This window comes from Notolepis coatsorum, assembly GCF_963971535.1.
Source record: "Notolepis coatsorum genome assembly, chromosome: 13".
Classification (NCBI taxonomy): domain Eukaryota; kingdom Metazoa; phylum Chordata; class Actinopteri; order Aulopiformes; family Paralepididae; genus Notolepis; species Notolepis coatsorum.
This window is the reverse complement of record NC_140177.1, coordinates 28,749,705-28,771,189: the sequence shown is the minus strand read 5'-3', so window position 1 is coordinate 28,771,189 and position 21,485 is coordinate 28,749,705. Positions and strand designations below refer to the sequence as shown.

The following is a 21,485-nucleotide window of genomic DNA, read 5'->3' as shown; positions in this document are numbered from 1 at the left end:
CAGACGTGAAGCCTCACCCACGACCCACGTGTGGTGCAGTATGGCCTATTTTTGGCCCCAGAATAGGCATTGAGACCTCGTGTAAATTCATAGCTGAATTGTCATAGTTTGGCACTGTACCGTCGAGTGGGACGTATTTCTATTAAGTAATAATAGTCTATTATGTATGGTGCATCGTTCGGTTAAAGTTCTAAAGTGAGCAGCACCCCCATCGTTTCCTCGCGTTATCTAGAGTCTTAACCAGGCTGGGCAGACCACGCGTGGTGCTTTCATCCGAGGAGTTCTGGGCGAGGACGAGTGGACCTGCACATTGGATTACCTACCCGGACGACTGCTGAGCCTATACGGCATGGAATATCTATTTGCTTTGGGTGCTTTGATTTGTGGAGCGGATAACAGCCAACGCCAGTGAGTGTTGGAATTACCCCCGAGAGGAGCCCAGGTGAGACGGCGCTCAACCCAGACCGAGGCCGCCTCGCTTCTCCTTCGTTGTGGACCTACAGCTACCGTCTACAAGAGGGCCCAAGTGTATTCATCTGTGGATCAAGATCCTGCGGGCACTGTTTTCTGTACCTGAATTCTCCCCAGGAATCGTTGGCCAGATGGGATGCAGCTGACGGCTCTCCAAACCCCCCCCCCCCCTTACTGACTTACAACCAGCAGGACCCCTTTAGTATCCCGCTATAATCCTTAAGTACCATCGCTATAGTTTCCCTAAAGAACCAGGTTGTATACTTGCTTCCTGCGTAACCAGAGATTGGACATTCAGTGTTGATTTGCCTACGAATACTCATTTGCCTTACAAGTGCATTCAAATCATAAATGTAATTAAGTAAATGTTGTATATACCTTTTGCTATATTAAACCTTCGGCTGTTATATTTGTGTGGACCTGATTTCATATGTGGGAAAGTGTTCATCATACTTAGATATCGTGTACTGGATGGCCAGAAGTTAAAGTACATCAAGCGGTAGTGGTTTAATGATACCATACTTATCAATACAGTCAGGGAATTGTACCCCTCAGTTACAATTGGTCCTTCGAGCCGGAGGGTAACTAGTGTAATATTAATATAGTGTTATTAATATTGAAATGGCCTATGATGAACACTCCACGAAACGGTCCTCCTAACGTAGAACGCCCGCGGCGCAGACGACAGACACCTCAGTACTTAGAGGATTACGCTGTCAGTCAACTACCTAGCCTTCTACAGACGGTAAACGCGGTAAAAGTAGAAAGTAAAATTATGTCTGACCTTAACGACCAGGTTACCCCGACCACAGAGGCCCTAGTGGGTTCTAATGTAACTGACCAAGCTCACGGTGGGGACCAGGAGGGAACAGACATGCCTTTACCCCCCGCCAATACCGAAGAAGTAGTCCCCGACCAGCTCCGGGAGGAAGACAACCCTCCAGAGGTGGAACCCTGCACGGAACAAGATGAGGAGAGCGCCGAGGAGATAGAGATCCAGGACTCCCCAACGAGCACAGCCAGGAGCGGCTCACCTCTACAAGCGTCTTCCCCCAGCGAGGCGGAGAGGATGCTGTCACAGGCGTTCCTCGTCAGCCTGACAGCCTCTACCGAACGCGATCGACTCCAGGGTGAACGCGATCGACTTCAGGGTGAACGCGATCGACTCCAAACACAGCAGCGGAGCGAAGAAGAGCACATACGCCTGGAGATGAGACGCCTTCAGACGGAAGAGAATATGGCAAGAGACCGGTCCAACACCCAGCGCGCCGCTGACGGTGCCCAAAGAGAAGCAGAGCGCGACATCGCTCTCATCCAGCGCGAAGCCGAGCGCGACAGACTACAAGCCGAGCGCGACAGACTACAAGCCGAGCGCGACAGACTACAAGCGCAGCTAATGGAGCAGCTGATCACCAGGGCAACACCCTCTCCCTCCGCCAGGGGTTCAAGGGCCTCGTCGAGACAACAGTCAAGGGCAGCATCCCCTAACCGACCAAGCGACCCTGAACTTGACCACCAGAGAGAGCCTATACCCCCCGCAGACCCCCTTCCCCGACCGGTCCAAGCGAGACCCAGCTACAAGGAAGGAGCAGCATACACTGCGGAGAGGCTAAATAAACGACTACAGGATCTAGAGGACCTGACAGAAGAAGAAGAGGGAGAGGAGGAGAACCAAGCCCGACGACAGCACAGTACTCCACCGGACCAGGAGGTCCAGTACAGCCCAGGCTATACCCCCGCGGCGCTGCGCTACAGACCCCCGACTCTATTCACGGGTGAGCATGACGCACGACCAGCCCAGAGGAACAGCACCTGGACCAGCGGGCCATGGTACCCTGCCGGTACCAGCCCACAGAGAGGCGCAAGAGGAGACTCGCCTAGGAGGCCTCTCTCCCAACGCTCACCGATGTGCCAGCCATCCACGGCGTCATACATTGGCACACCGACGTTTCCAGACTTCACCCATGAGAATCGAGCACAGTACACGGAGCTCCGGATGTGCTTAGAGACAATGATGGTGGATGTCGTTGACGAACGCCACAAGTATGCAATATTACTGAAGCACCTGAAAGTACCCCGAGCGCACAATATAGCGCTAGCCTATGCCACCTCTACGACCCCATACACCGCGGCTCTAGCAGCGCTGGACCAGAGATATGGACGTATATGGGATTACGTAATCCAAGAGATAAGGCATATTGACCGCCTACCCCCAGCAACAGACAATCGCTCACTAGACGACCTGTCTATAAAAGTGCAGTCCCTGGTAGGGATGCTGGGAGCGCAACGAGAAAAGGGTATGCACGAGCTATACGCCAACTCTAACGTCGAGAGGATTCTAGAGAAGCTGCCGCCCGCCAGACAAGAGCGCTTTAGGCGGCAAAGAGACCACCGTGATCCTAACGGTCCCGAACCATCCCTCCTCGATTTAGCCGACTTCCTGACGAGAGAAGTCAGCAGCCTACGCTTGGATACATTCGTGCGGAGCACACCAAGCTCCAGAGAGGGACCTAGGAGAGTAAACGATGGAAGAAGATCAGTGACTGTCATGCACCAATCAGAATCAGTACCGAGCAGTAAGAACCACAGTACCCCCTCGAGAAAAGAGAAGTGGAAGATGGTGTGCCCGTACTGCGAGAAGGAACACTGGCTGTCACAATGTGACCTGTTCAAGAAGATGAATGCAGAAGAAGTGAGTCAATGGATAAAGTCCAACAGGCGCTGTTACCGATGTGCGCGCAGTCACATGGCAGCCGAGTGCCGCCTAAAGAAGAGGTGCAGTCGGTGTGACGGAGCCCACCTAGATGTCCTACACGACAGTAACAGAAGAAAGCCTGCACCTGCACCATCGAGCAGCACAAAGGCAAGTGTCATGTACATTGACCCCGCCAGCAGCAGCGGCGCCCAGGTGCTCTTAAAGGTAGTCCGTGTAACATTGAGCCACCAAGATAAAGTCATGGACACTTACGCCGTCCTTGATGACGGATCAGAGAAGACCCTTCTCCTCGCATCCGCTGCGGCCCAGCTGGGACTGCGGGGGAGCGAGAACCAGATGACGATTCGGACAATAAGAAGAGATTTAAAGACGATAAAAGGCGAGAATGTCTCCTTCACTATCGCAGCAAGCGGGCAGCCAGAGAGACGGTATAGGATTACAAATGCTTTCACCAGCCAAGAAATAGGACTATCACAGTACACCTACCCCATCGCCAAACTGATGGATAAATATGTGCACCTGCGTCAACTACCTATCCCGCTCATAGACGGCGCCACCCCGACCCTGCTGATAGGCTCCGACCATGCAGACCTCATAGTCCCGATAGACCGGGTCCATACAGGACCCAGAGGCTGTCCTGCAGCAGTCGAGACCCGCCTAGGATGGACACTACAAGGCCCCCTCGCTAAATCTCTCAACCGAACAGCAGCCACTAGCTGCCTCCACTCCAGAGTGACAGAAGAAGACACCACTCTCCTGCAGCATGTCGAGAGGCTATGGACACTAGAGACAATGCCCTTTAAGAACGAAAAGAAAGACATTCGTTCTAAAGAAGACATTTACGCCATAAACCTCCTCGAGCAAGGGACAAAGAGAGTCACAGTCGGCGGAGTGATGAGATACGCAACTCCACTCCTGAGGCGAGAGGGAATGCCCACCTTTCACGCCACGAAAGAAGCTACGGAGCGGTATCTATTGAACACAGAGCGGCGCCTAGCCAAAGACCCCGCTCAAGAGAGTGTGTACCGCGCTGAGATTGAGAAGCTAATCACAGCGGGACACGTAACGAAGATTGACTGGCGACGCCGTGCGCTGCTCCGCGCCTCTCTGATCAAAGACGGCTTTGATCTCCGGCAGCAGGCCAGCAGCGACCCCCCAGTATTACGCAGCCTCTCCCCAGAGGAGAAGCCCTTGCTGCGGTTCCTATGGAGAGAGAGGATCGGAGATGAGCACCCAGCCATCTACCAATGGGAAGTCCTCCCCTTCGGAACCACATGCAGCCCGTGCTGTGCTACATTTGCACTGCAGAAACACGTCGCAGAGGACCCAGCAGCAGATGAAGAGGTCCGACACAGTGTGAAGAACAGTTTCTACGTGGACAACTGTTTACAAAGCGTTTCGACCCAAGAAGAAGCCGAGGCTCTCCTACTCAAGCTACGCGCCTCCCTGATCAAAGGCGGCTTTGATCTCAGGCAGTGGGCCAGCAGCGACCCGCAAGTATTGCGCAGCCTCTCCCCCGCGGACAAGGCAGCCAGTAGCGAGACCTGGATGGCGACCATCCCAGGAGAAGCCCAAGAAATGACACTAGGACTAGTCTGGCGCTTCAAAACAGACTCGCTCCACTATAGACACAAACCCCTGACCACGGAGCAGGGAAGGTCGACGGCGATACCGACCACCAGACGGAGTGTGTACAGAACACTCGCCAGACAATATGACCCGTTGGGATGTATTCTACCTTACACCACCAGGGCAAAGATGATTGTACGAGCACTATGGGACAAGGACCAGGGCTGGGACGACCCAATACCCGCACACCTTGCCTCCACATGGAGAGAGTGGGAGATGGAACTCCGCTCACTCCCAGGCGTCAACATACGCCGCAGCTACTTCCCACCCACAGTGAGGCCAGAGACATGCAAGATGGATCTACACGTCTTCAGCGACGCCTCCGAAGTAGCCTATGGATCTGTGGCCTACTTGCGTGCCCAAGAGAAGGGAGGAGAGATACACACCGCTTTCATCCTGGCTCGCTCAAGAATAGCCCCACGAAAGCAACAATCTATCCCGCGTCTAGAGCTCTGCGCAGCCCTAGCAGGAGCGCATCTAGCCACGTTAATCCAACGTGAACTCACCATCCCGGTGCAAAGAACAATCTTGTGGTCAGACTCTACGACAGTACTCACATGATTCAAGTCTGATTCATGCAGATACAAGGTCTTCGTGGGAGTCAGAGTCACAGAGATTCAAGAGTTAACAGAAGCAGCGAGCTGGCGGTATGTGGACACCAAACACAACCCAGCTGACGTCATCACCCGGGGAATGTCCCTAGATGACCTCACCCGTCACAACATCTACAGTGACGGACCAGAGTTCCTCAAGCTCCCGGAAGAAGAGTGGCCTACGCCCACCCCACGGGAAGCGAGTAAAGAGGAGGCTGAAAACAAGAAACCTATGTTCTGTGGATTGAGCACAGTCGCCTCCACAGACCCCAACATAGATGATTGCCTCACCCTACAGAGTGCGCAGCTAAAGACATTCCTGTGGCACCACCCAGAGATTCAGCCCACCACTGACATTTCAGCAGCTGACTACGAAGAAGCAGAACTTCTTCTACTACAACGAGCCCAGAGAGACTCGTTCCCCGATGAGCTAGACTGTCTACAGGGAGGAAAGCCCGTCCCATCAGACAGCAGACTGCTCCACCTGGCACCCGACCATGACGCCCATAATCTCATCAGAGTGGGTGGTCGTCTGCGGAGAGCCCCCGACCTACCGGATGACGTTAAGTACCCGATAGTCTTGAACAGCCGACACAAGGTCACAGAGCTGATCATAAAGAAATACGACGAGGATGTGCACCACGCAGGAGCAGAGAGAGTCTTCGCGGAGATCAGACGTCGCTATTGGATACTTCAAGGGAGAGAAGCAGTGCGACGCTTCCAGCGAACCTGTCTAGACTGCCGAAAGTGGCGCGCGCAGCCCAGCATACCCCGGATGGCTGACCTACCTCCCTGTCGCCTCCGACTCGGCGACAAGCCCTTTCACTCCACAGGCATGGACTGTTTTGGCCCGTTGTATATAAAGAAAGGAAGAGGAACCGAGAAGCGGTGGGGTATTGTATTCAAATGCATGACCACCAGAGCGATACATATCGAACTCCTTCCAACCATGAGCACAGACTCATTCCTTATGGCCTTCCGAAGATTCACATCGCGGAAAGGAAAACCGTCTACATTGTTGTCTGATCACGGGACAAACTTCAAAGGCGGAGAAAGAGAGCTGAGAGAGAGCTTCCAAGCTATGGGCCCAGAACTTAAGACCCACCTCGCTCCATCCCAGATTGACTTCCAGTTTAATCCCCCGAACGCACCCCACTTCGGTGGAACCTGGGAACGAGAAGTACGTTCTATAAAGACAGCCCTGTACGCCGTGCTTGGGGCCCAGACTGTGGCGGAAGAAGTCCTAATGACAGTCCTCACGGAGATCGAGGGAGTATTGAACTCCAAGCCCCTCGGTTACGTCTCAAGTGATGTAGCAGATGTCGACCCAGTCACCCCCAACACACTCTTGATGGGGCGGCTGGACCCCGCGCTACCCCAGACAATGTACAGGCCTGAAGAAGCGAACGGCCGAAGAATGTGGAGGTACAGTCAAGTACTGGCTGACAAGTTTTGGAATAGCTTCCTACTCCACTATCTACCGTCTCTACAGACCCGCCAGAAGTGGGTAAAAGAGAGAGACAATTTGACAGAAGGAACAGTCGTCATGATTATCGACCAGTCACTACCCAGAGCTATGTGGCCGGCTGGCCGCGTAAGCAAAGTGATCACCGGTGCCGATGGCAAGGTCCGAGCAGCTGAAGTGCTCGTCCAAGGGCGAACTTACACACGACCCGTGGCGAGGCTAATAGAACTGCCAAGACTCCCAGACACTATCGATGACGACCATGACCCCACGACTTTGTGAGTTGACTGACCCTTACAGCGGACCTTGAGTGGTAGACAGTGCGGTTAATCTGTCTCTGCTTAGCTAATTAGGTGGGACTAATTAGGGGGCGGCTGTTGTGAAGGATCAGATTAAACCGAATATATATATTTATTTATGGATATATATTTAATAGTATTTGTATATCGTTTGATATCCCTTGTATATTCTTTGTACATATACACTGAATATCCCTTTAGTCTACTACAGCCCATAATAGTTCATTCTCTCATTGGACAAGAACCTGGCGCCAGCAGACAGGCCCCTTGAGTCAAGTTCAATAGTGCCGACCAACATGTCCCAACTAGCCCCGGTTCCGCGTAGGAATACGGCTACCGAAATACGAATGGTACTATTTGTTCACTGTGCATATAAATAGGGCGCAAGTAAAGTAGAACTTTCTTTTAGTCCATTAGTCCTTTACCCTCCAACCTAGTAACAGACGTGAAGCCTCACCCACGACCCACGTGTGGTGCAGTATGGCCTATTTTTGGCCCCAGAATAGGCATTGAGACCTCGTGTAAATTCATAGCTGAATTGTCATAGTTTGGCACTGTACCGTCGAGTGGGACGTATTTCTATTAAGTAATAAGTCTATTATGTATGGTGCATCGTTCGGTTAAAGTTCTAAAGTGAGCAGCACCCCCATCGTTTCCTCGCGTTATCTAGAGTCTTAACCAGGCTGGGCAGACCACGCGTGGTGCTTTCATCCGAGGAGTTCTGGGCGAGGACGAGTGGACCTGCACATTGGATTACCTACCCGGACGACTGCTGAGCCTATACGGCATGGAATATCTATTTGCTTTGGGTGCTTTGATTTGTGGAGCGGATAACAGCCAACGCCAGTGAGTGTTGGAATTACCCCCGAGAGGAGCCCAGGTGAGACGGCGCTCAACCCAGACCGAGGCCGCCTCGCTTCTCCTTCGTTGTGGACCTACAGCTACCGTCTACAAGAGGGCCCAAGTGTATTCATCTGTGGATCAAGATCCTGCGGGCACTGTTTTCTGTACCTGAATTCTCCCCAGGAATCGTTGGCCAGATGGGATGCAGCTGACGGCTCTCCAAACCCCCCCCCCCCTTACTGACTTACAACCAGCAGGACCCCTTTAGTATCCCGCTATAATCCTTAAGTACCATCGCTATAGTTTCCCTAAAGAACCAAGTTGTATACTTGCTTCCTGCGTAACCAGAGATTGGACATTCAGTGTTGATTTGCCTACGAATACTCATTTGCCTTACAAGTGCATTCAAATCATAAATGTAATTATCGGCTCAAATAAGGGACTAAACACGTTTCGCAATTATGCCACATCAATGTGGAACGCCCTACCCAAAGCTGTAAAGGAATGTGGATCACTACCCACTTTCAAAACCTCTCTCAAGGGACACCTACGGGAGACTGCAATTCAACACTGGCCCCTGTAAATATCCTAACCCAACCCCCTCCAATGTACAGTCATTTACCTAGTATGGTTTTGTCAATAGTTCAATGTACAATTGTGTTTGTTTGTACAGTGTCTCCTCCCCCCCCCCCTCAATGTACAGTGTTACTTGTTTATACAGTGTGCCCCCCGGCCCCCCCCCCCCCCCCCCAACCACCTCCAATGTAAATTACCCAGTATGGTTGTCAATATCCCAATGTACCCAACCCCCCCCACCCAACCTCCTCCAATGTACAGTTTCTACATCAAATGTATATACTCCCTTTTCTTGACTCCTTCTGTATCACAAACAGTACTGTATTTGCAAATCTGGTATGTCATAAATGTATAGATGTAGCAGTACTGACTATCTGTATGTCATGTATGTCATATATGTCTATATGAATTGAAAATGGGGGACCCTGATGGAAACAAGACAAACGTCTTTCTCAGGTCTGCATCCCCTTAACAATTGTATGTATTGAGCCGTACTGTATTGTACCCATTCTGCAATCTGTTAAATAAAGTTTTCATTCATTCATTCATTCATTAAGTGAATGTTGTATATACCTTTTGCTATATTAAACCTTCGGCTGTTATATTTGTGTGGACCTGATTTCATATGTGGGAAAGTGTTCATCATACTTAGATATCGTGTACTGGATGGCCAGAAGTTAAAGTACATCAAGCGGTAGTGGTTTAATGATACCATACTTATCAATACAGTCAGGGAATTGTACCCCTCAGTTACAGTAGTGTTTGTTTTTGCCTGTTTGTTTTACGTTCTCCAGTTTATTGTTCTTATGTCAGTTCGTTTGCGCCATTTACTTTAATTTGTTTGTGCTCTAAGTCTTTTTGTTATCGTACCAGCAAGGCTGTGTTGTTATTGTCTGTTTCGTGTAGTGCTTGGTGAACCTCAGTAAAGAGTCATTATCTACACGAATTCTGCCGTCTCCGTTTCCTCCATTCGCCAGTCATTCTGCAGTTTCGGTGCTCTCCGGTCCTTCCGCATATTGGGTTCTACTTCCCCCTCTGGTCGTAACACAAATGGCCTTGTAGAAGTGGAGCAATCTTCCATTTACTATTTTAGGCGGATTTTCAGAAAATATGGCTAGGGCTTAAGAGGTTAGAAAACCAAAGAGAGTCGGCATCTGCTCACTGACTTGCACTGACCTTAAAGCGGCACTTCAGCAAAAAGAAGAAGATTTATTTTGCACATAAGCTCATACACATCCAAAAACTCGAAACAGTTTTGCACGTGTTCATTTAGTTTGACATGTATTGAGAGTGAATGAGTTTGAATAAGCCCACCGATGATGTCATCTGGCACATTGAATCCTTGTGTCATATTAATTACAGCACCATGACATGATGTAGATGAAAAGATTAGCAATGCCTTGTCTTATAGGGACTGCTCCCTTGTGATTTCATTGAGCTCTAAGTACCACAATACAAGGATTCAATGATGACATCGCTGGTGGCCATATTCAAACGCATTCACTCTTAATAACTCTCAAACTAAATTAATGTGTGCCAAGCGGTTTAGTTTTTGGATGTGAGTGAGATCATGTGGAAAATAAATCAGTATTGTTTTTTGGTGAAGTGCCCCTTTAACATCCAACCCATGACAAACTTACATACGTCCCCCAAGTCCCCCTTAAAATAAATTTATCAAAGGGCCCTTCCTGCAATCCACTTGTCATTAAAACATCTATACTTACATATCATGTTTAATATAACACTGTAAGCTATTTCCTTTCAATCCATGATGTGAAACACTTAATAATAGTCTAACCGGCACATAGAAATACTGTTATTAATACCACTATACACTTGTTAATAATACCACTATACACTTATTAATACCACTATTGCACTTTACTGTTACATTTTCACTCTGGTTAGATGCCAAACTTATTTTTGTTGTATGTACTTGTGCTGTATAATGACAATACATTTGAATCCAATCTAATCTAATCTAAATATATATACCCATGAATGTTTTGACACGGAAAATGTAAGAAAATAAAACACACAAGATAACACCGTTGTTAGTCATGTACAGGATATACTCCTGCTAATTGTGAAGGATGACTTCTCATCAGAAAGCATAATGGAGTATGTTTATGGATGTGCTGCGGACTCATGTTACAGTCTGAGAGCACAGTTGTGAAAACTAGTTTACAGATCATGTATATATATATATATATCCAGTAATCAGTGTTAGGAAAACAAAGCTGACGTATGTCCTTGAACAGAAGAATGACAATGGGAGGGCAGGAGAGGAGGATGCTGGGACACATGGAGATGAGGTGAAACATGAGAGGTAATGCAACATGGAGAACAGTAATATCCAGACATGGGTTCAAACCCCAAACAGGTCACCAAGGAGAAATGTTGCAATGTCGTTATCAATGTCACAAGGAATCTTGATTTAAATTTAATTTATTTCAATTTGTCTTTTCTTGTAATGCTGAGCCAAACTGTGCCCAACACAAATGCCCAGGTCGAGAAAATAGGACTTGCAACTATTTGTAATGTTCACAATGTAGATATGATCAAATAGTGCATAATATTATATATATTATACCGGTATTATACATTTCACATTTGGTCATGCCATCAGTCTTGTGTTAAACTGTAGGACTGGTCTACAGTGGTGTGGTTTCTCCTGGGTGATACCTGTCGGGTCGTCATGTCTACAAGCAAAGAATGAATTACTCTTGTAACCTTTCTTCCAATCTTGAAACAAAGTATTGAGGAGTTCATATCTTTGCATTGTTCTTTTTTCCACACAACAGAGAGATTCTATACTGCGGGCTCTTCAGGTTTAGACCAATGATGTGTTCTGAACCACCATTCCCAGCCTCTAGTCATTTTCTTTTCATTCGTGACAAGTCTATTTAAGGTAAACCCCTGTCTGTACCCGTGTTGACATCATTTCACCGGCCATACGGGAAGCTTACCGTTAAAGGATCAATAGGCTGCCGCAGATGTTTGGCAACATTTAAATTTTCTTATTATATCTCGACAGTAATCGATAGTACTCCAAATGTTCCGGTAAGGGGGCAGGAGCTAAAACAACAACATCCAATCAAACAAATGACCAAATCAAATGATTGGAATGAGCGAGCTGTCTATCAAACCCTCTGGTGACGCGCACGCTTGTTATGCGCATAACACTTGTGCGCGTACACAAAGGCCTGCTGCTGACACATAGCTGCCTGCTAGCTACCTAGCGGGGCCGTGGCTTTGGATGCATCCTGATGCGTTCTGATTTGGAAGGGCGTTGTCGAATTTGGTTTAAGGATTTGAAAATATTTCTAGGTTCTGCCCAAAATCAAACGGCCGCCTGTTGCTCCTTTAAGTCGTCCCTCTGTACGCGTGGCGTTCCATTGCCTGACAGCTACAGTTGAACAAGGGCCCTTAAATAGAGACTAGAAGATGACTACGGACCGGGTCGGAGCGCTAATGTGTTTGAGTCCCTCAGAGCCCGGGGCAGTATGAGAATCCTCAGGAGTTCTGGTCAAGGACACAACGGCCAATCAGAGCGGAGGAAGGATAGGGGGGAGGGGTCAACCTACTGGAAGCATGGTCGACCCACGGCCTCCACCACTGCTTTTTTTTGGCCTTGGCTTTCGTTCGCTCTGCTCCTAAAATTTCACAAATAGATCAATGCAACATTTCACAAATTCTTTGAGGAAAAAAATTAAGTATTCTGTGTTATTTCAAGGCAAAGATATTTCCCTGTTTTAAAACGTTTGTCAAAAGTAATCAAAAGTACTTCATCACGTAACATTCCTGCACTCATCTTGCATGTCAGTTTCTCGTCTATGAAATGTAACCGTTTAATCTTCCACAAGTCCTTCTCACCACAACTGTACGGACACTTTAACTCTTAAAAACAGTAACTCTTCCATCACATCATCACATGTCCAGTCGCTCACTCTCCTACGAGAGCCCCCCCCCCACCGGCAGCCTTCGTCATACCGTCATCGTCGTCCTCCTCCTCGGGTGGGATGAGGTTCTGTCCGTCGCCAGACTCCTGGTTCATGCTCAACATCCTCTCTTTCCCTCTTTTAAACTTCTCCTGCCTCATCTTAATGCGGTCCATCCTGATATAGAGAGATGCACAGAGAGAGAGAGTCACTACAACCAGAGAGAGAGAGAGAGAGAGAGAGAGAGAGAGAGAGAGAGAGAGAGAGAGAGAGAGAGAGAGAGAGAGACACGCTGCCCACAGACATACTGGAGATCACCTTCAGCATGTCCAGGTAGGACCTAGGAGACACGATATCCATATACATCTTAGTGCTGAGGTATGGAGAACCACATGTCTAACTCTGATCATCATACTGGACAACATGGTAACAGGAAGTGTGACACAGTATCAAACTGAAACTGAAATGTTCAATTAACATTCTTAAATATTTTAGAAACTATTTTGTACGTTCTGAGCGCACTCGGTTTTAGCCACAGGGACCTTTCAGAGAGAGATGACAGGTGACAGATCCAGTATTTCCCAACCTACTGCGTGATTGGTTCTTGACAAGCGCGCAGTCGTTCAGTATTGACAAAGCCTACTTTGCTGGAACGATTTATTTCGCACTATACAGTACGTATAAGTAAAAGTATAAGTCTTTATTTGTCATCAGATTAACACACACACACACACATGCGATGAGCGACCAACAGGAACACACACACACATGCACTGAGTCGTGAGTCGTGAGACGTGTGTGTGTGTTTGTGTGTGTGTCATTTTGAGATCAGTCGCAAATCGCTTCCTGTTGAATGGATCAGACAGCCAGGGACCAGATGCCGAAACTCGGCTGTTTTACACACGCCTCATTCGACTTATAAGGAGATGGCGGGCGTGTCTGTATGCAAATGCCTTGAGTGCGAACACGCATTTGAATTTAAGAATGAGTGGGATTCATCATGCAACAGACCTGGGAAAGAACAGATTTGGACGTTAAAGGTGACATGCATTATAAATGTCATTTTTCAGTCTCTAGCATTGTATTATAGTAATAGGAGTTAGTATCAATGTGTTTAAGTGTCTAAATACCATATTGGCGGATTGCTCTGATTCAGCTCAGACCATTTCCTGCTCCAGTAAATTAGGCCATCCTGATTTGAAGGCCTGAGTGACGTCACTCAGGCTCTGGGTAGCGGACAGTGATGTGATTGGCTCTGTGGTTGTAGCTAATGCCCGCCCACAATCTACCTAGACTGACTACACAGCGAGTGGAAACCACTTCCTCATACTGCGGCAGAGTGAAACCCACCTCTGCATGCACTCTGGAGGGAGAGAGAGAGAGAGATAGAGAGGGAGAGAGAGAGGGAGGGAGAGACAGAGAGAGAGGGAGAGAGAGAGAGAGACACCACTGTGCAAACACTCCGCACACAGGTCCCCCCCCCCCCATTCGGGAGCACTTGGGGAGGGGGGGGGGGGGACCTGCCGCGCGGCACACACCCCCGAACGGCAGAGGGAGAGAGTGAAAGAAAGAAAAAAAGAAAGGAAGAGAGAGGGAGGGAGGGAGAGAGGGGGCCTTATCAATAACGGCCTGTATTTTTTTTCTCTCTCTCTCTCTCTCTCTCTCTCTCTCTCTCTCTCTCCCACCCCCCCCTCTCTCTCTCTCTAACTCTCTAACTCTCTCTCTCTCTCTCCCACCCCCCCTCTCTCTCTCTCTCTCTCTCTCTCTCTCTCTCTCTCTCTCTCTCTCTCTCTCTATCTCTCTCTGTCTACCAGTCGCAGACTGTGTGGACTGACTGTCAATCAAAGTGCTTATGGGCGGAGCCAGGCCATAACAGCCTGAAATCTTGAGGCTGAAAAATGATGGTTTTGAGTACTTGATTAGAAATATAAAACAATGCATTTAAAAAAAAAAAAAACTTACAGATGTCTTCAATTGACTCACAGGAATTGTGTAAAGTTGCCCAAATAGTGCTAGGAATAGCAATGCATGTCCCCTTTAACACATTACGTGATTGGGAGTCAGCGCTTGACGGCCAATCACGTATATATACGTTTTTAACTCGTTATTTCTTTTATTCGCTATTGCCATTCATAATTCATCGAGGCACATTGTGCATGCTGTTCTGAGTGTGTCTGAGATTGCAGACGGTCAATACTGCCCCCTAACGCATTGTGGCCGCTATTGCACTCCATTAGAAACCATGTATTTTTTTTCTGGGCCGAGCTGAGCCGTGTGGGCGGGGTTTAAATACTCCGGCGAGGTAACCTGTTACAACGATATCACAACTAGGCTGCCCCCCCCCCCCCCCCCCCCTTCATATGCAATGCTGGAGAACATGGCACGGACTCCCGTGACCAGTACTACAAATGGCGATCAGATAATTGGATTATTTTTCTTGCATTACATCAAAGACAAGGTAAGAACACTATATATAAAATCTTGCGTTGATCTGATATTTTTTTCCCCCATGATTGAAGCTGTCTGTGTGTGTGTGTGCCGTTGGTGGCAGGAGGGGGGGGGGGGGGGGTACGCCGGTCTAAACCACATTTCATTCTTGCATGAGGAGACATCATAACGATAATCTAGCGTTGATTTCAGGATGATTCGATAATCAGGCGAAAAATTACAACGTGATAACTGGATTTCACTAAAGGGCTATTATCGCGACTTTTCCTGGGATTAGTAAGAATCACCCAAACTATACTTATATTCAAAACGGTATAAAACGGAAATGTACAGATGAAAAAACAATCTGTTTTGTGCATGTTGACTGGAAGCAACTCACTGACAATTGACGGGTGTATTAGATCCATAGCTATAATATTTCATATATTTTAAGGACTCGCAAGTGTGGCTTTCTCCCCATTGAACAAAGAGCTGGCGTTCTACCCAGAAGGTAAACAGCGACCCCTGGTCGTGAATGTGTTAAGAACGGCTTGATGAATGTGACGGCAAGAATATAAGAAAAATAATAATAATAGTATTGTTGAATGAGGCCCATTGTGTTTAGGGAATTTTGGGCTGAGAGAACATTGGGCTGAGAGAACATTGGGCTGAGGGAACATTAGGTTGAGGGAACATTAGGCTGAGGGAACATTAGGTTGAGGGAACATTAGGTTGAGGGAACATTAGGCTGAGGGAACATTAGGTTGAGGGAACATTGGGCTGAGAGAACATTAGGCTGAGTGAACATTAGGCTGAGGGAACATTAGGTTGAGGGAACATTAGACTGAGGGAATATTAGGCTGAGGGAACATTAGGTTGAGGGAACATTGGGCTGAGGGAACATTGGGCTGAGAGAACATTAGGTTGAGGGAACATTAGGCTGAGGGAATATTAGGCTGAGGGAACATTAGGCTGAGGGAACATTAGGTTGAGGGAACATTGGGCTGAGAGAACATTAGGCTGAGGGAACATTAGGCTGAGGGAACATTAGGTTGAGGGAACATTAGACTGAGGGAATATTAGGCTGAGGGAACATTAGGTTGAGGGAACATTGGGCTGAGGGAACATTGGGCTGAGGGAACAGCTAGTCGCTCAGGCTGACCAACACGCTGCCTACAGACAGACTGCAGAGGCCCTGGTCTGGACATCAAGGAGCATTAACCAACAGGCGGAGGGCTCATTAGGGTGAGATAAGTGGATAAGGAACAACTTCCTGGGCTAATTGTAAGTGGTGGAAACACTCTTATCTGTCTATATTAGGATGAACTAAAGTGTCCTAATCAGACAGGAGAGGAGGGGGTCTCACTGTCTCTTCAGCTGCTCCATGGACTTGTGCTCCTCCTCCAGTCTGGCCTTCACTGCTTTCACTATGGTGGCCTGGAACAGCTCTGCCCCCCTGGAACACAGAGCAGCCACCGTCAGCTTGAACTGCAGTCACAGAGTCACTCTGACAGGACAAGACACTCTGACGTGACAAGACACTCTGACAGGACAAGACACTCTGATGTGACAAGACACTCTGACGTGACAAGACACTCTGACGTGACAAGACACTCTGATGTGACAAGACACTCTGACGTGACAAGACACTCTGATGTGACAAGACACTCTGACATGACAAGACACTCTGACGTGACAAGACACTCTGACGTGACAAGACACTCTGACAGGACAAGACACTCTGACGTGACAAGACACTCTGACGTGACAAGACACTCTGACGTGACAAGACACTCTGACAGGACAAGACACTCTGACGTGACAAGACACTCTGACGTGACAAGACACTCTGACAGGACAAGACACTCTGACAGGACAAGACACTCTGACAGGACAAGACACTCTGACAGGACAAGACACTCTGACGTGACAAGACACTCTGACAGGACAAGAGACAACAGAGAAACGAGTAACACAGTAGGGGGTATCATAATAATAATAATAATAATAATAATAATACACTTTATTTGTATAGCACCTTTCATACAAGAATTGCAGCCCAAAGTGCTTCAGGGCAGTAATGTAGACATACAATAGACATAGGCATAGAATTAGCATAGAGTTGGCATAAATATAAAATGAGCAGAGAATTGACTAAATAAAATCATACATACTGTAACATCATTCTGTCTATACCCAAGTCTATGCATAAGAAAGCTTCTCTCTCTCTCTCACTCCCTCACTCTCCTTGCTTAACTCTTATTTTTCTCATCCTTTATTAGTATTGTAGTATTGATTTGTTTATTATATATATATATTATTTATTATTTATTTTAGTTTTGTTTGTTCTATCTCTATATCTTATTCATATTTGTATTTATACATTTTGTTTTGTTTTTCATTTCCGTGATGGGTTTTAAAAACTAAAACATTTCTGAATAATAATAAGGGATGGGGCCGTGTTGGAGCGTCATCAGCGTCATTAATTAATTAATTCATTAATTAATTCATTCATTCATGTTGATTCCTCTACAGGAGGCGCTGTGCCGGGTTGTAGTAGTGGGCGATATACCGGTAGAAATGACACACCGGTAGTGATTTGTACACAGATTTACCCACATCGTCGCTACCGGCTACACAGAGAGCTATTAGCTCTAACTGTAGACTTTAACGTCTGAGAGACAGCGGTTTGTTCGTCAGCTGAAGTGATGTCACTGTTGTGAGTCTGTTGCTGGGAGACACTCCATGTTGGAAAGACATTCACACACTCCGTAACGCAGTACCTGTGCCAAGACATGGCTCCCATCCATACAGTCCAGAGAGAAGGTCAACAAAATGGTGTATAGATTACATTAGATTAGATTCACATTTCAGCACAGCACAACGAAAAGAAGTTGGCCGCATCTAACCAGAGTGCCGATGTAACAGTAAAGTGCAATAGTAATATATAGGGATGTCCGATATTATCGGCCTACTGATATTATCGGCCGATATCAGCATTAAAATGTGATATCGGAAAATATCGGTATCGGTTTTCAATTATTATAATTTTTTTTACATTTCTATAGAAATTATGTCCGATATTATCGGCCTATTTTATAATCATTGCACTATTTGAGAACCATGACATGAAACAGGCATTCCGATAGAGCTCTTTGGGTACACCTAAAATATGTCTTAGAGAAAAACAAGAAAAACAAATATACCATGATATATATCGTTGCCGTCCAAGATTCCATATATATATATATCATGATATGACAGTTAGACCATATATACCCCCCCCCCCCCCCCCCCCCATTACCTGGACGCCAGGATCTGCGAGGCGCGGATGTCCGCCACCACGTGGAGGAAGTAGTAGCTCATGAAGACGCGCCTCTGGAGCAGCAGGAAGACGAAGCAGATACTGTCCCAGATGATCCCCGCCTCGTCGCTGGGCAGGTCACATCGCTTATCCTGAGCTGCACCACACAAACATCCTTTCTCATGAGCAACAATGGAAAGATTAGGGTAACAAGGACACAGTGGGGCAACAGTGGCTCAGGAGGTAAGAGCGGTCGTCTGGTAATCGGAGGGTTCCCGATTCGATTCTGGCTCCTTGAGCAATGCGATTAAACCCCTAACTGCTCCTGGTGAGCGGGTTGGCACCATGCATCGTCGTCGGTGTGTGAATGTGTGAGTGAGCGGGTGAATGTGAGGCATAAGTTGTCAAGCGCTTTGGATAAAAGAGCTATTATACAAATGCAGTCCATTTACCATTTACACAAAAGCGTATTTCCTGCGAGTCGCCAGTAGGGGCAGAGCGGCTAACCGTGAGTGAGTTGGTTACTGAGTTGCTGAGTGTGTCTGTCATGTCAAAAAAATAAATAAATAAAAATGTGTTCACAAAAAAAAATAGATGCTGCTTCGCATCTAAAAACATGAAGCGGCAAACAAGCTGCAGGGGGCAGTAAAACTGTTGACTTACTCAAGTCGCCCCAGTCGGGGGTAACGTTGTACTCCTTGATGGTGCAGGCCAGACTGAACAGCTGGATCAGCCAGCAGTTCTTTCTGATCAAGGCGTTGATGTATCCACAGGCCAGGATCTGAACACGTCAAAGAAACACAGGAAACAAACAATCGGTATATTTCACATAATTTCACACAGCACTCTTGACTCGGACTAAATACAAACTAAAATGCTTTATTATTTCTTTCGCATAGGTGTCGATTTACGGGGGGTTTCAGGGGACAGGTCACCCCTCAATATTGAGAAGAGGAACATTTGTTCCTCTCAAACAATATATATATATACAGAATGCCTGAGAGCCTGACTGCATTATATACCATTATATTCACGTCAGCAGGGACCTGAATGTTGTCTTATCCTACACATAAATAAAGACATTTCCACCATAAATTGATGCAGAAAAGGCACAAATTAGTGCATGAAAGTACAGCAGAATGCAGTAAATCAAGTGTTTGACACTCATAATATCCTGGGGGAGGACCACCTTAATTTAAAGTGTCCCCCCCCCAAATGTTGAAAGTGAAACCAAACCTTGGTCGGTCGGTTGATCAGTTGCTCGGTCCACAGAACTCCCCACCGTCCAGCAGCCACAGAGGCGCAGGCTCAGAACTTACAAAGTGAACCACAGACTTGCACAAGATTTTGTGGAACGTCTGGTTACGACCCAAAGGACCCAAAGAACAGTTGATGAACTGTTCTAAACAGATTCACGTAACATGGCCAAAGTTACACATAGCCACTCCCCCTTGTGTGTGTGTGTGTGTGTGTGTGTGTGTATGAATGAATGCATGCATGCAAAGCTGTGCTTGTTTTTCTCAGACTCAACGTCAACTCGCCTTCAAAAACCAAAGACGACTTTGTCATAGAACCGGTTTACTCACCGACAGGATGTTCTTCATGGTGATGACGAAGATGTTGTAGGCGATGAGGAAGTCCCAGTAGTGGAGGATCTTCTTGATTGGCTTGAGCAGCAGGTCGCCCCCAAACAGCAGGAAGTAGAAGCAGGCCACCAGGTAGCCCATGCAGAAGACGCTGATGCGTGTGGTGCCCGTGATGAAGATGATGGTGAGGACGAACCAGAAGAGGTAGCTGAACATGATGACCTTCAGCATGTCCAGGTAGGACCTAGGAGACACGGGGAGGGGGGGGGGGGGGTTAAGGGAGGTCAAAGAGGCTGTGTTGCTGTAACAGTGGAATTAATTAATGGGGTCTACAGTATGTTCCATGTTCCCTTGTCCTTAGTTCCACCAAGTCCAGTGTTCTCATAGTCCCTATGCTCCCTCCATTAGCTCTTGGTTAATTTATGTTGAGAGAACATTAGACTGAGAGAAGACTGGAATGAGAGAACATTGGACTGAGAGAACTCTAGGCTGAGAGAACATTAGGTTGACTGAACATTGGGCTGAGAGAACTCTGGACTGAGAGAACATTGGGCTGAGAGAACATTAGACTGAGAGAACTCTGGATTGAGAGAACATTGGGCTGAGAGAACATTAGGTTGACTGAACATTGGGCTGAGAGAACTCTGGACTGAGAGAACATTAGACTGAGAGAACATTGGGCTGAGAGAACTCTGGACTGAGAGAACATTAGACTGAGAGAACATTGGGCTGAGAGAACATTAGACTGAGAGAACTCTGGATTGAGAGAACATTGGGCTGAGAGAACATTGGGCTGAGAGAACATTAGACTGAGAGAACTCTGGATTGAGAGAACATTGGGCTGAGAGAACACTGGGCTGAGAGAACATTGGGCTGAGAGAACATTGGACTGAGAGAACACTGGGCTGAGAGAACATTGGGCTGAGAGAACATTGGGCTGAGAGAACATTAGGTTGACTGAACATTGGGCTGAGAGAACATTGGGCTGAGAGAACACTGGGCTGAGAGAACATTGGGCTGAGAGAACATTAGGTTGACTGAACATTGGGCTGAGAGAACATTGGGCTGAGAGAACATTGGGCTGAGAGAACACTGGGCTGACTGAGCATAGCAGTCAAACAATAATCCAGTTCATACTGTAATGTTATGCATGATGCACCCATCAATCATACTTACCGGATCACTTAGTGTCAGAAGTACTGTAAGAGTCAGATCGATGCATGGGAACTAGGACTCCTGTAAGAGTCAGATCGATGCATGGGAACTAGGACTACTGTAAGAGTCGGATCGATGCATGGGAACTAGGAGTGAAACCAGATCCTTGTCACTCAGGACAGGTACGCCGCGGTGCCCCGCGTGCGATGCCCACGCTAAAAGCATGTGTATGGATCGTCTCTCTTATCATGGGAGTGCACGTCAAGTGCAGGCGCCCATTATATAATGGGAGAGACGGTGAAAACATAGGAAGTACCGGCATACATTAATGGGAGGTTTAGTGAAAACAAGAGGGCCGACGGGCGTTAGAGAGCAGCTCTGATGAAGTGTTCCTGATATGACCCCCTGCGGTGAGAGGAGGCCGGAACAGCGGAGTGTCCTTCTTCATCAAGGCGGAAAAAAATAAAATACCTTTTCCAA

At 47.4% G+C, this 21,485-nt stretch overlaps 1 protein-coding gene across 1 annotated transcript in view; it reads right to left on the bottom strand.

Annotated features, from left to right (window-relative positions):
* piezo2b (piezo-type mechanosensitive ion channel component 2b) overlaps positions 1–21,485 on the bottom strand; it is a 233,072-nt gene that overhangs the window by 56,030 nt on the left and 155,557 nt on the right. Inside the window, exons 26-31 of the mRNA XM_084327610.1 lie at positions 19,851–20,094; positions 18,928–19,045; positions 18,265–18,421; positions 16,327–16,416; positions 12,586–12,710; positions 12,180–12,248 (exon numbers count right to left, since the gene is read on the bottom strand). Coding sequence (XP_084183736.1) covers positions 12,180–12,248; positions 12,586–12,710; positions 16,327–16,416; positions 18,265–18,421; positions 18,928–19,045; positions 19,851–20,094 — 803 coding nt within the window. The remainder of the gene's footprint in view (positions 1–12,179; positions 12,249–12,585; positions 12,711–16,326; positions 16,417–18,264; positions 18,422–18,927; positions 19,046–19,850; positions 20,095–21,485) is intronic.